General features: G+C 43.2%; 1 protein-coding gene across 1 annotated transcript in view; it reads right to left on the minus strand.

Annotated features, from left to right (window-relative positions):
• The window catches only part of LOC308467688 (inositol polyphosphate 5-phosphatase OCRL-like), a gene marked incomplete at both ends in the record, with an annotated part of 85,237 nt that overhangs the window by 49,120 nt on the left and 20,232 nt on the right, over positions 1–15,885 (minus strand). The window contains 2 exon segments of the mRNA XM_080989405.1: positions 7,128–7,237; positions 9,063–9,174. Coding sequence (XP_080845531.1) covers positions 7,128–7,237; positions 9,063–9,174 — 222 coding nt within the window.

Genomic DNA, 15,885 nt, shown 5'->3' on the forward strand with positions numbered 1-15,885 from the left:
AATCTCCAGGACCAGACGGCTTGACCTCTAGATACTACAGATCTTTAAAAGAATGGTTAATTCAACCTTTGAAAGAGGTCTGCAACGAAATAATGGAGGGGAAAAGAGCACCAGAGTCGTGGAAAGAAGCATATATTACACTTGTACCAAAAACAGAGACCGAAAAGACACAGCTTAAGAACTACCGCCCCGTATCGTTACTGAATGTGGATTACAAAATTTTTGCAGATATTTTGGCTAAGAGATTTAAAAAAGTGTTGATGGAAGAGATTCATTCATAAAGACCAAGCGGGCTTTCTCCCAGGAAGACATTTGTCTGACAATTTGAGGAATATAATTGATATTTTGGAAAAATTAGAAGTGAATATAAACACTAAAGCAGTTTTGATATTTGTAGACGCGGAGAAAGCCTTTGACAATATTTCTTGGAATTTTATGAAGAAGAATCTCCAGGGTATGGGGGTAGGCCAAGGTTTTGAGAATGGTATAGGTGCAATTTATTCAGAACAAAAGGCTAAACTAATTGTAGATAATGTTGTGACGGAAGAACTTAAAATTGAAAAAGGGACACGACAAGGTTGCCCAATTTCCCCACTTCTTTTTATTTCGGTCCTGGAGGTTCTGCTGAATATGATTAGAAGGGACCAGTCGGTTAAAGGTATACAGGTCGGAACTAAACAGTACAAACTGAGAGCATTTGCAGATGACTTAGTATTGACGTTACAGGAGCCAGAATCTAGTACTAAAAGGGTTTTAGAACTGATTCAAGAATTTGGTCAAATGGCAGGATTTAAATTGAACAAGTCAAAAACCAAGGTTTTAGAGAAAAATTTAACACCGTTTGAAAGAGAGAGGTTTCAGAATGAGACAAGTTTAACAGTGGTTAAGAAAGTTAAATACCTGGGGATTAACATGACAGCAAAAAATGGGAATTTATTTAAAGATAATTATGAAAAATGTTGGTCTGAAGTGAAAAAAGACTTAGAAATTTGGTCAAATTTGAAGCTTTCACTGCTAGGCCGTATTGCTGCGATAAAAATGAATGTATTGCCTAGAATGTTGTTTTTGTTTCAAACTTTGCAGATTGTTGACAAAATGGATTGTTTCAAGAGGTGGCAGAAAGGTATTTCCAAATTTGTCTGGCAGGGCAAGAAGCCCAGAATAAAATTTAAAATTCTAACAGATGCAAAGGAAAGAGGCGGATTTGCCCTGCCAGACCTTAAACTTTACTATGAATCAGCAGCCTTTTGCTGGTTGAAAGAATGGCTACTTCTTGAAAACACTGACATTTTGGACTTGGAAGGTTTTAACAATGTATTTGGATGGCATGCATATTTATGGTATGATAAGGTCAAAGCACATAAAGCATTTAGAAACCACATTGTCAGGAAAGCGCTATTTAATGTTTGGATAAGATATAAGGTTTTGTTAGAAAACAAAACCCCAAGGTGGCTGTCACCAATGGAAGCGAAAGCCTTGAGAAAGGTCAATATGGAGGTCAAATAGCCGAAATATTGGGAAATTTTGGAACAAGACGGAGATAGACTGAAATTGCAGAGTTTTGAAAAATTAAAAAACAAAGTGCGAGACTGGCTTCATTATTTTCAGATAATGGAGGCATTTAAATTGGACAAGAAAATTGGCTTCCAGGTGGAAAGATCCAAATTAGAAACAGAACTGTTAGAACCCAAAACTAAGAATTTGTCAAGAATGTATAACTTGCTGCTGAAATGGAATACTCAGGATGAAACGGTAAAATCGGCTATGATTAAATGGGCACAGGACGTTGGACATAACATTATGTTTGCTGACTGGGAACAGTTGTGGACCACAGGTATGAAATTTACGGCATGTAATGCCTTAAGAGAGAATATTATGAAAATGATATACAGGTGGTACATAACCCCAGTCAAGCTTGCGAAAATCTATCACTTGCCTGATAACAAATGTTGGAAATGTAAAGAAATTGAAGGTACATTTTTTCACCTTTGGTGGACGTGCCCAAAGATTAAGGCTTTCTGGGAAATGATATATAATGAATTAAAAAAGGTATTTAAATATACCTTCCCTAAGAAACCAGAGGCCTTTCTCCTGGGCATAGTCGGCCAAATGGTGTTAAAAAAGGATAGAACTTTCTTTATGTATGCAACAACAGCAGCAAGAATACTCATCGCAAAGTATTGGAAGACACAAGAACTTCCCACGCTGGAGGAATGGCAGATGAAACTAATGGACTATATGGAACTGGCGGAAATGACTGGTAGAATCCGTGACCAGGGAGAAGAGTTGGTGGAGGAAGATTGGAAGAAATTCAAAGACTATCTGCAGAAACATTGCAAAATTAAAGAATGTTAGAGTGATGTTGGGCTGAAAATAAGTGGTTTCCAGCTGTACAGGTTAAAGTTAATGATAGACTAAGATTAAAGATTAGGACTAAAGATGTTTAAGGAAATGGAAATTTGGTAATTAAGAGGTAAAATTTCAATGTTATATTACATTAAGATCAAAGATTAGGTTTAAAGAGGTTGAAGTTATATATTATATTAAAATTAAAGATTGGGATTAAAAAAGTGGAAAAGAAATTGCTGGACAAACAATTTGGATTGGAATACAAAAGAGGGAGGTATGAGGAAGTCCAGAAAATAAGTTAATTCAAAAACGGAAATGGAAAAGAGATATTGTTTTTAATTGTTATGTTTCTTTTTATTGTTGATTCTTGCTTTTCGTGGTTTTTTTATTTTCTTTCTGGGATTTGCATTGTGTATTTGTGTATCTTTTTATGTTTTTTTCTTTGTTGTTCAATTTTTGATTGAAACCTTAATAAAAATTATTTAAAAAAAAAAAACCCACTGGAGTTGATTCATGCTGATGTAACTGGTTCTTTTCCACCAAGTGTCTCCCATAACAAGTACTGTTTGATCCTAATGGATGACTATTCTAGATTTGGCTGGGTCTATCCATTAAAGCAAAAGTCTGACGTTGCCCAAACTTTGAAGTTCTGGGTAAGAAGGATAGAAAGGCAACTTGGTGAAAAGGTGTGCTCTATTCAGACACAGGGGAGGAGAGTTTATGGCAAGCTCCCTAAGAAACTGGTTGCGTTCCCAAGGGATTAAACATAGGCTTACCAATGTGGCAACGCCTCAGGAGAACTGAGTAGCAGAGCGTAGGGGAGGTGTCTTGCAGACACAAATGAAAGCATTGTTAGCAGATGCAAATCTTCCAATTAAGTACTGGGCTGAGAGTATTAAGACCGCAAATTATATTGGGAATCGCTTGTGGTCAAGGGTACTAGATGACATACCCTATAAAATTCTCTATAACAAAAGTCCCAGTTTGCAACATTTGAGAATCTTTGGGACAAAGGCGTGGGTTGACATACCTGTAAAGAACCGAAGAAAAGGTGGGAAAAGGGCACAGCAGTTGCTATTTCTTGGGTATGAAAGTGGTATGAAAGCCTACAGGTTTGAAGATGATAAAAATCTTTTGAGTTATAGTCGATCAGCCAGCTTTAATGAGCAAAGAAATTGGCCCAAGATACATGCAAACCTGCTGCCAGAAAAAGTTTTACTGCCGAGCATACCTGTTGAGGCAGCTGAAACAAAGCTAAGAATTGGCAGCTCTCCCAGAGAAACTGAAAGGGAGGAGGTAAAGGTTGAGCATTTTTCTCCAGCTGCTAGCATGGAGCAGTGGGGAAAATAAAGTGCAACAGGGACAGGAGGAGGTAAATCTCCAGAATCAATCCACCCCAAAAGCAGTCCTGAAGGTAGCCCAGGGGGTGAGATTAATGAACCAAGGAGGTCTGCAAGAAGTAATAAAGGTCAACCTCCAGACCGTTATGGGTTCCCAGCCACCATAAACCAGGTTTGTGTAACTGAGCCAGAAAACTTTGAAGAAGTGCAAGAGTTACCTACTCTAGAGAAAGAGGCGTGGTTAAAGGCAATGCAGGCAGAGTATAACTCTCTGCTAAACAACAATGTGTTTGTACCTACAGAATTGCCTGAAGGTAAAAAGCCCATAAGCTGTAAGTGGCTTTTTAAAGTGAAAAAGCTGGCTGATGGTAGTTGTCAGAGGAAAGCCAGGTTGGTTGCAAGGGGCTGTTTGCCCCAACAGCAAAGGCTGAAACAGTAAAATCAGTTTTAGCAATGGCAAGTCTGAGAGGGTTAAAAGTTAATCATTTTGATGTTGCCTCAGCATATTTAAATGCTCCTATTGACACCGAGGTGTATTTACAGCAAATACCAGGTTATGAGCTGGAAAAAGACAGCATGGTGTTAAAGCTGCAAAGGGCACTATACGGTTTACACCAAAGTGCACGTCTATGGCATGAATGCATAGACACAACTTTGAAAAAGATGGGATTCAAACAAAGCCTGGCTGATTCCTGTTTATATTCAGCAATGGTGCAAGGAAGTGTTTGTTATTTACTTTTGTATGTTGACAATATCTGTCTAATAACAACTGCACAAAAGCAAGTGTCTTGGTTTATAAACAGCCTAGGTAACAAATACAAACTGAAGTATTTGGGAGAGATTCAGAATTACTTAGGAGTAGAGGTTCAGAGAAATGAAGAGGGCGTCTACTCTCTGAGTCAGAAGGAAAAAATTGAAAAGTTACTGAAGACGTATGGAATGGAGAGGGCAAATGAGGTTGACACTCCCATAACTACCCAGTACAAAAATGAACCAGAAGGGCAAAAATGTGAGAATGCAACAGCATTTCATTCTCTGTTGGGTTCTCTGTTATATTTAAGTTGTTGGACAAGACCCGACATAACATTGGCAGTGCACATGTTAAGCCAAAGAAGTGCAGACCCGGCTCAGAGAGATTGGGTAGCACTTAAAAGAATCCTAAGGTATCTGAAAGGCACAAAAGATTACAAACTGGTGCTGGATACAGGATATAATCAGCAAGTGTATGCATACGCTGATGCCAGCTGGGGGGACAGAGAAAATGGAAAGTCTACCACTGGCTATGCCATATATATTGGAAATACCCTGGTTCAGTGGAAATCCCAGAAACAAACATTTGTTGCCACAAGTACTTGTGAAGCAGAGTACTCAGCCATAAGCGAATGTGTGTCACAAATAGAGTGGTTTGCTTGCCTAACAAAAGAGCTTGGAATACCTTCTGAAATGCCAATCACTGTGCTAAGTGACAACATGGCTGCACAACAGCTTGCTAACCAACAGAACTTTAAGAGCAAGAGTAAACATATTGCGATAAGATACGGAAATGTGAAAAATGCTTTGGAAAGAAATGTGTTAAAGGTACAGCACTGTAACACAAAATGTAATGTGGCGGATTTGTATACAAAATGTTTGGATGCTCCTAAATTTCGAGACTTAAGAAAATTATTAGGTCTCAAGCCTTTGACTTAAGGAGGAGTGTTGGGATTCGCAGGATGATGAGTAAGTCTGCAGGCTTCAACAGGATGATGCAATACTCTGTGAAGTGCTGGGTCAGAGTGACTCAGCGGGAATGTGATTGGCTATCACCTGTTTTAAAAAGGAAAGCCTGTGCAACAGTTGTGTGGTTGTGGTGTGGTTGTGCTGTGGTGTGGTGTGGTGGTTGTGCTGTGGTGTGGTGGTGCTGTGGTGGAGAGTATTCGTTTGCCTTAAGGAGCAGGTACTCTGTATGGACTGTTTTTGTAAATACTTGTATATAGCTCACATTAAAAAGACTGCACTGAAAAAAACTTGGGACTCTGAGCGTTTCTGCTGAAAGTGCCGCGAGGAATTCGCGGCAATGATGGGGCTTGGGAGTCCAACTTCTGAAGGGGCGGACCTTGCAGGTGTGCAGGTATTTTGCCTCATGGAGAGAGTTGTTAGGAAATCAAAAGCTGCCTTCTACCAGGTCAGAATGGATTTCTGACCTACCCCAGTTTTGACTCCTACATTGCAGGGGGTTGAACTAGATGACCCTCATGATCCCTTCCAACCCCATAATTAATTAATTAAGTCTACTCTGGCTGGCAGCAGCTCTCTGTGGCCCAATCCTTTTTCAGGTGGAGGTGCCATAGAGTTTCAACTTGAGACTCTGCATACAAAGCATATGGCACACCACCAAATTATGATCCTTCCCAAAAGCAATGGGCCCCGTTATTTTTGTTCAGACACTATTTTTTCAGTGATCCAAGCTTCAAGACATGTAAAAATACCCTTTCTGGCACCTGAAATGCTGCCCAAAGGAGCCTGCCGTTTTCCGGCTTCGTCACTACATGTTCCGCCTGTCCTTTTGATTTCCCCATTACCACAGCAAGAGAAATTAAACTAGCAGGCCTAGGTGGCTTCTTACAGTTGTCAATAACCACAATAATATGCAAAATCATGGATGATGAGGCTTAATGGCTACTAGCCATAATGGCCACAGAACATACTCCACCAACAGAAGCAGTATGGCTTGGAGGAGGGGAGTGTGCTGTTGCACTCAGGTCCTGTTTGTGGGCTCCCCAAGAGGCATCTCATTGGCCAATGTGAGAACAGGATGCTGGGCCAGATGGACCGATGGCCTGATCCAGCAGGGCTGCTCTCATGTTCTTATGCCCTGGCAGACTCATCTTGAGAGAGCACCAAGTCTAATTCCCAGACTTCCTTGACACAAACAGGATTCTCATTCAGCCTGCTGCACCTTTCAATGAACTGCAACACCGGTTATACACACCATGAAACAGAGGATGCTGGTTATCAGGACAAATGTGGGGAAAAGGCTGCTTGTGGAAAAGGAGCCAAAACATTTCCAGAGACTTTGAGCAGGGATGGGTTGAGGAAGACAGCATATCACAGCCTTGCATTTCACAACTCGCCTAGCAGCCTTTGGCAACCAGGAATTCCATGCAAGCAAAGTGAGCAGGTGAAGGAGAGCTGCATCTCTCTCTTCCTCCTTTGCTTGATGTCCATTCTGGCTGCAGAGGAATGGAAGTCCATCCAGCCCTCAACTCTATCCCTCCTCCACCAGCTTGCTTAGCAGAAAGCAATTTTTAAAATAGATTTTTTTACTAGCCTGCTCAAGAGGATGGAAAGGCAGAACACTACTAGCATCTCAGCAGACTAGGAAAAACAAACAAGCCTTGCAGAAGAATGATTTAGAGGACTTACTTACAAAGGCTCAACTATCAAGCAGGCGCTTACCTGGAGTCCCAGCGATCTGTTTTAGAGTCAAATTTGTACGTCGGGATGAACTTGATCTCTCCCTCTGTGAAATCAGCAAAAGCTGTCTTTTGGGTACGCTGAATGTTTAGCTAAAGACAAAAAGAAATCGCTTATCAGCAGAGAAGCAGAAGACCCCCTGTTGCCTGACAATGGAGTCTATTAACAGCCACAAGGTGAAGTACTAGTAGGGTAAAGGTAAAGGGACCCCTGACCATTAGGTCCAGTCGTGACCGACTCTGGGGTTGCGGCGCTCATCTTGCTTTATTGGCCAAGGGAGCCGGCGTACAGCTTCCGGGTCATGTGGCCAGCATGACTAAGCCGCTTCTGGCGAACCAGAGCAGCGCACAGAAACGCCATTTACCTTCCTGCCGGAGGCGTACCTATTTATCTACTTGCACTTTGATGTGCTTTTGAACTGCTAGGTTGGCAGGAGCAGGGACAGAGCAAGGGGAGCTCACCCCGTCGTGGGAATTCGAACCGCCGACCTTCTGATCATCAAGCCCTAGGCTCTGTAGTTTAACCCACAGCGCCACCCGCGTCCTTACTAATAGGTTAGCCAGGTGCAAAAAAAGGGGTATACCTGCTGAAATCCTATCTTATACCCAATTATTAAAGGTACAGGATGCTTGTGCATTTTTGCCCCTAGTCATCTTAAATTACTTTGCTGCATCACACGACAGGAAAATCCTCTAACTCAGGAGTAGCAGACACGTGGCCCTCACAATGCTGCAGAACTACAATTCCCATCATCCCTGATTACTGGCCATGATGGTTGGAGCTAACAGGAACTGCAGCTCAGTAACATCTGGCAGGCCACAGGTTAGCCATACCTACAATAGACAATGTTATATGTACCAATAATCCATACAAACTGTTAAAAACAACCAGAATACACCCCAACACTATGAACAACTGCAAAACCATCCTTTTGCATCCTGCGTTGGCTCCCAGTACATTTCTGAGCACAATTCAAAGTGTTGGTGCCAACCTTTAAAGCCCTAAATGGCCTCAGCCCTGAAAGAGTGTCTCCATCCCCATTGTTCAGCCCAGGCATCAGGGTCCAGCACCGAGGACCTTCTGACGGTTTCCTCACTGTGAGAAGCGAAGTTACAGGGAACCAGGCAGAGGGCCTTCTGAGTAGTAGCACCTGCCCTGTGGGACACCCTCCCGTCAGATGTCAAGGAGATAAGTAACTATACAACCTTTAGGGAGGTTTTTAATGTTTTATGATGGTTTTGCATATGTTGCAAGTCTGAGGCTGCCCCCCCCCTTGCCTTCCTTGCAGCATCCTTCTAAAAGGGCTAAGGCATGACTACACTCACAAAGTTTAAATCCACCATAAGGTGCAGCAATCAGGCCTCTGTTTCAACACAAAATACCAATGATCCTTATGCCAAGTGGGAGAAAGGTCGTAAAGATTATGAACACACAAACCTTGGAGAGAAAAATTAAAAACAAAAAGCATCAGCAAATTAATTTGATTTAATGGAAGTATCTGCTGATAAGAACATGTGAGCAATGCAGATTTTCCAGATAGATGCAAAACCTAGAGCAGGAAACCTTAGACCTTTAGATATTGCTAGACAGCAGCTATGCTGGGGCTGATGGGAGTCCAACAAACATCTGGAGCGTGTGCTGAGCTAGGAAAGCCCTTTAACTGGGAAATTGCAGAGCAGTCCTATTTATTCCAAGGCAACCCTCCATTTTAATTTGGACTTGCTTCTGATTAAGGTTGCACAAAACTACAACCTTAAAAAGCATTTGTAGAAGTCACAGTCATTCTATGTTATAGCTACACTTTGCTCCTAACTGTCTGAAAGTGGTTTCTCTAGTCTAGGCTGGGGTATCCCAGACAGAGGAAATAAATAGGGCAATATCCTAAACCACTACATATAACACAAATATCTCTCTCACCTGGTCGTAGGTCAGAAGTTTCTGAAGTTCATTTTTAGTGATCAGAGTTTTCACATCATTGGCATCAGGAAGGCAAAGCCTGTAGTTCAGATCACCCAACCAGATGACAATGCTGGAAAAAAGCAATGAAACCACAGCTACAGGCTAGCTCACAGGGTCAGGGGGCGGGGGGCAGCCTGCTGCCACTTCCTGCAATATGTAGTAAGACTGATAACTAGGATTGGGCAGTATGTGTGAGGAGAACCTGAGCTTACAGGGTTAAACAGCTCAGAATGTGCGTCCTGCCTACTGTGGGGTGGAGAGACTCTGCGTCACATCCAAGAGTCTCAGTCCTTTGTTCTATTCTGCTTTTGTTTTTGTCTGGGACAGACACGTTTGTACGATGTTCCGTACTCTACTAGATAATGGATAGTTTCTGCTATAAATAAAGTGCTTTTAGTTTTAGTAACTTTGCGTGAGAGCCTGATTTATGCACATCGACGCACAGAAGACAGAAGGCTTATTTTCTGACCACTGCTAGACTCTGCTTTTGCTCAGAGCTTTGGAATGCCTTTGAAGGCCTGGCACAGCAAGGAAAGCCCGCCGGACTATTATCTCTCTGAGCAATAAATTACTTTCAGAGGCTATGGAGCCGAAGTTTTTACGCTGTCAGAGAAAGCCTGCTTTTATGTGCTGTGTGCTGAAAAGCTTTTGGCTGCTGAAGAAGGAAGCCCAGCTCTGAGACCCTGCCTGGAGGAAAGCAGGGGGTCTCACTGGCTGCAAGCTGTGTGCTGCAAAGTGTCGCTGGAGGCCTCTCCTCGGAAGCCGGCTGGTACGTGTGAGTACTTCTGAGCCCCAAGGGAGGACTGGGGGAGGAGATGGCTGCTCTCCAGGAATCTTATGATGTCCCGTTTGAGAAGCTCAACAGCCAGAACTGGGAAATCTGGGCCAGAAGAGCACGGGGGTTGTTTTTGGCCACAGGGCTCTGGAGTCCATTCCAGAAGGAGCTGGCCCCACCCATGAAAGCTGCTGCTGGAGCTGGTGCAGCAGACGTGGAGGCTGCTCTGCTGAGAGAGAGAGAGAGAGAGCGCAGAGAGAGCAGTGAGAGCTCTGTATGCTGAGAGCAAGTGTGGATACTTTGCTGTTGCCCCATCTGGAGGGTCTCAAGACTGCTCAGGCCGCCTGGCAGGTGCTGAAGAGTCTGTGTGAAAGCTCAGCAGGCGCCAAGGGCCGAGGGGAAGCTGAGGACCCGGTGGGGGCTGAAGGCCACATTCCTGAAGATACAGCTGGGAGTTGCTGCTTTGTCTTCGAGAGGCCACGTCATGTAGAGGCCCGAAACCAGAGTGCTGGGGAGCATGCAGGCCCAGGCTGTGCACCCAAAGGTGGGGGTGCAGCGAGTGCAGGAATGGCTGGAGGGGAAGCTGTGAGAGCTTTTGCTACATGTCGCTGTTATCGGTATGGTTCTCCCTCCCACCTCGTGAGAGACTGCCCAGTGGAGGTGCAGGAAGGGCCCAAGGTTGTCTCCCGGAGCAACCAGATTAAGAGCTCTTTGAAACGTGGGAAGCAAAAGCGAAAGACAGCTGGCAGAGACGGCCCTGAACATAAACATTTAGCAGCTTCTATGGCAAGAATCAGGAGCTGTGAACAGGACGCTGTGCTGTTTTTTGTGATTGACTCAGGAGCTTTGCATCATCTCGTGCCCTCTGGTGGTTTTCTGAGGAACTGAACCTCTGTAGTCTCTGGAAACTCTGTCTGTTTGACAGATGGGACTAAGTGTGCTCTGACGCAGACTGGCTCACTGTTTTGTTCTTTCTTACAGAATTTGATACAGGCGTTTGTTGTTCCTGGACTGTCCTGTGCGTTGCTATCAGTCACCGCTCTTGTTGCTGACAATTATAGAGTCTGTTTTGAGAATAACATGTGTTCTATTTCCAGGGACAGGCAACAACTAGTCAGTGTGGAATGTAAAGATAGGCTGTTTGTGCTAGAAGCTTCTCTTGCAGGTCCAGATGCCACGGAGGCAGCTCAAGCGTAATGTGCCAATGTTCCAGTCCATGATGCATGTGCTCATCTCTGGCATAGACGTATGGCACACGTGTCATGGGGTTACGTGAAGAAGATCCCAGAATGCACTGAGGGGTGCAAAATGAAATCCTGTGCTAAGTTTCTTGAGTGCAGAGCGTGTAAGCACGGAAAGGTGAAAACGTGCCCATACCCAAGGTCTGAAAGGATGACCACTAGGCCTTTTCAGTTAGTACATGCAGATTTGTGTGATGTCAGTAACCAGTCTGGGCGGGGCCAAATTTGCATTGGTGCTGATAGATGATTTTTCGAGGAATGGCTGACGACTGTTCACTCTTAAACACAAGAGTGAGGCTGCGCTGCTAATCAAAAATTGGATTGCGGCAGTGGAACTGCAGTTTTCCACACGCATGCGAAACTTTCAGAGCGACCGTGGCGGAGAGTTCACCGGGTCTGCGCTGCAAAGTTTCTTCCGCCAGAAGGAAATTCAACACAGGTTGACAGCTGTTGACTTCCGGGGTGGCGCCACCGGCAATGGCGGACTCCCTCTGAACTGGAGGGACTAGCTCCGTGGGAAACGGGTCTTCTCTGCTACGGCGAAGCGGGGACCCTCTTAAAAATCACAGGCGGATGAAGCCTGTGACCATGGGACTCGGGCACCTTTAGCGCCCCCCCAACCCACTAAGGAACCCACTAACGGGCTCCGAAGTGAAGAGGGGGAAGTGACGCAGTGCTGTGAGTCAACTGCTATTTCCGTGGAGCGAAGCCGCATAGCCGTTGCCGGAGAGCGCTGCCTTTTTCCTGGGACAATTTGGACTTTAAAATAAGCACACGTGAGTACTTAGACTTTGAATAATTGGACATCAAATAAGGACTAGCAAGCAGGAAAGAATTGGATTTTTAAAATTCTACTCTAATTTGGTACGGAACGGGAAGGTCTAAACAGGAAGTCAGCCTTCCGTTCTTTTGTAAACAGAATAAAGCAAAGACAATTTAAACTAGAGCTCAGAAAATGGTTTTTAAAAGATTGGATTTCACCATTTAAAATTGTGGAACCCCCCCTTTGACAGCAGGAGAAGGGGGGGATCTTTTTGGATTGTTTAAAGTGACTTTAAAGTAAAGTAACTTTCCTCCGTCCTGATCCTGGAGCGGGGTGTCAGGACTGACGTTTGAAGTCCATTGACCAAAGACAAGTGTTTTTGACAGATAGCTAAAAGAAGAGAAACATAGTGACTCCACTGTTCCCTTTCGCATTTTAAAGGAATATATATGGACAAAGTATCTTAAAAAAGGAAACTTTGTTGCAAGAACAAATAGAAGTCTTCCCCCTAGGGGGAGTCTGTGAAACTGTAACTAACTCCAGGGAGCCGGCAGCTGTCACAGATTACAACCATGGGAACAGGCATCTGACCTTGCAGGACAATGTATTCAGAAGCTTTGTTGTGTGCTCTCTATAAAACAAATGCCCTACTGGAACAATTACATGAGAAGGTGAATTGGATGGCGACTTCGACTAGAAATTTTGAACAGGCAGTGGGAAACTTTGAACAGACAGTGGGAAAATATGTGGAGCCCACTCAGGAATTAAATCAGGAGTGTGTCTTGACAGAACAGGCCCAACAGGAATATGATTTTTCGGATTTGACAAATGAACTTGGAAAAAGCCAGATTTGGAAAGGAAAAGTTTGGCTTGGTTTGGAAATGGGGGGCTGGATTGACCCTCCTATGCTGGGATGTTTGGACTTTTCAAATAAGGCAATGGGCCGTGAGATGTTTGGGACTGTGGGGGCTCTTAATTTTGGAGGGTCTTTGAAACATGCTTTTAAATACTACATGGAATTCAGTGTTGAACATGGAAAAGGGGCTGATCCGTCGAGAAGGGTCAAAAACATTGTCAAGCTGGAGTTACCACGAGCAGGAGACAAGGGAAAATACAGTTACAAATATGAAGAAGAGCCGCGGAAGGGACATGGAAGAGACTTGAGGGCCTCGGATATAAGGTTGCCAGGTTAATGGGCCAGATCGACGGGAATAAGGACTGACAAAACCCGGAACCAGGAGGAAGGGACGTTGGATGAAGATTGGATTTGTTTGTATCTCTTTTCTCTACCATTAGAACTGTTTTATAAAATTGATGAATGTTAGAAAAATGTTGGAATGAAATTACTTGGCTTTAGCAAAGATGTTTAAAGAATTATGAAAGAATATTATGGTTATGAGAAGTTGGTAAGGATAAGATTTAAGTTTTAAGCTTTAAGGTTTATTTTATTATAGAAAGATAAGATCAAAACAGATTAGGGTAATGCAATGACAGAATATTATGAAATATGGAAAGGATTTGCTGGGATAATTAATAACTAGGATACAAAGAAAGGGAGGAGGAGGAGGTCTAAGAAAGAAGGCAATGACAGTTAAGGATCTGAAAATAATGAATTTGTTTTTAAATGTTTTTAAAGGTTTGTGATGTATTTTTGTATTTTTCTTTTTTTCCCTGTCACTTTTTCTTATTTTGAATTTTTTACTCATATGGTGGGAAGGGTTCCCCCCCCCCCTTTTCTACTTTGTCAACTATTTTTATTTTGTACTTTCTTCTGTTTCTATTTTATTTTTCTCTTTTTTGTAACATTTTGAAAATTTCAATAAATATCTTTAAAAAAAAAAAAGGAAATTCAACACAGGACTTCCGGGGTTAGCGCCATCGGTAATGGCGGAATTCCTCTGACTAGGAGGAATTTGCTCTGTGGGAACCGGGTCTGGCCGTCACGGCGAAGGTGGAGACCCTTCAAAAATCACAGGCGGGTGAAGCCTGTGAACGTGGGATTCGGCGGGCACCTTTCGCACCCCCCCTACTCGTGGGGAAACCCGATTTCGGGGCTCCGGAGTGAAGTGGGGTGAGTGGCGCGGTGCTGTGAATCGACTGCTTTTTCCACGGAGCGAAGCCGCACAGCCGTTGCCAGAGAGCGCTGACTTTTTCCTGTGGACAATTGGATTTTAAAAGCAACTACCAGTGAGTAGGATAAATTGGAAGTTTTTAAAGGAAAAAAGATTTAATTTGGCACTGAAGCGGGGAGGCTCAAACAGGAAGTCTGCCTTCCATTTTTGTAAATAGATCAAAGCAAAGAGCCTGCAAGCTAAAGTCTTGGAAAATCGATCGGAAAGGACTAATTTCCCAACATTAAAAATAGTGAATTCCCCCCACCCCTTGGAAGCAGGAGAAGGGGGGGGAAGTCTGACCATATATACCTGCAAGAGAGAGGGAAGGAAGCTAAAATTCCACCGCTCAGAACCTGGGAACGGGCTGCCAACAGGACAATAAGATTGCCGTATTTTGAAATGCGTTTTGACTGTGAATAGACCATCTGCTGACAGCTAGCTGAGTAAGAGAGATACATTGTTTTTAGCTGCCCCTTTTTGATCTGAAAAAGGAGAAAAGTAACTGAAAATGGAAACTAACTTTCTTGCTTGAGTTGTGTTTTAAAAAGTGTTATTTTGGATTAATGCAAATACAGATATCAACTGTTTCCCCCTAGAGGAAGTTTCTGAAACTGTTACAAGAGTTGGATCAGGGGAATTTTCCACTGGTAAGATAAAGCTGTGTGACTGTGGGACTGACCTTGGTTTTTTTCTAAAAAAAAAGTGTTATGGCAGATGGGAAAGAAAAAGTAGATCCATCATTCCCAGACAAAACAACAAGGTCTGGGAAGCTTTGGCAGCGAAGAGCGTCAGCATCCGGCCCTTCTGCCTCATCTGCGGCTGTACCAACACAATCTAAATCAAGAGGAATGTCATCAGAAGAAGCCCTAGCGCTTGCATTAAGTAAGATAAATGAATCATTGGAACAACTTAACAAGAAAGTAGATGCTACAAATGCAAAAGTGGATGCCACAAATGCAAAAGTGGATGCTGCAGTTACTAAAATTGATGCAAATACAGAAAGCATAAATAGTTTGGGACAAAAGGTGAATACTAACACAGAAACCATTGAGAAACTGATACAGGAATCTAATTTGACACGACAGACCGCAGAGGAAGCCAAGGAAAAAGTTGTTTCTGTGGAATTTAAGGTAGCACAATTAGAAACAGAGAGAGTTCCAGACCTACAGAGGCAAATTCAGCACCATAAGGTGGCGCTTTCTATGATTGAGCTTAAGGAGAAACAGACAAATTTGAGGATCAGAGCTGTACCTGAACTGGAGAAGGACAGTTTGATAGACTTTCTCACGCAGGAACTTGCAGAATTTTGGGAGCTGGATTTGGAACAAGAGGAATTTAAAATTGTGAGGGCCTTTAGATTGGGAAGAGGGGGGAAGAAAGAGAAGAACAGAATAAGAGACTGTTTGATTACCCTCAGATCTAAAGAAGAGAGAGACAGAATTTTGGGTTGGCATTACCAGAAGACTTTGGTAATACAACAATCAAGAGTGGAAATATTCAAAGATATCCCGAAACATCTTTTGGACCTCAGGTCCAATTACGGAGATTTGGTTGCCCTGCTGAGAAGGAACAAAATCATCTTTAGGTGGGAATTTCCCCAAGGCCTATCCTTCAGTTTTAAAGGAAGGAAAATAAAAATAAGATCAGTAGAAGATAAAGCAAAGTTTTTGAATAACTACGAGGAAGATCTGCAGAAGGAACTTGGAAAAGAGTCAAGAGCATTGGACAGAAGATCACCAGACAGAGGATTAGAGCAAAGAGCATTGGACAGAAGATCACCAAAAAGAGGAATAGTGGACATTGCAACACTACCTTTTGGACTGGACCGCCTAGTGACACCGACACTACCAACAGAAGAAGAGCAGGCATTGGGTGCAGTTGAAGGAAA

The sequence above is a fragment of the Podarcis pityusensis genome, assembly GCF_964106645.2.
Source record: "Podarcis pityusensis genome assembly, chromosome: W".
Classification (NCBI taxonomy): Eukaryota; Metazoa; Chordata; class Lepidosauria; order Squamata; family Lacertidae; genus Podarcis; species Podarcis pityusensis.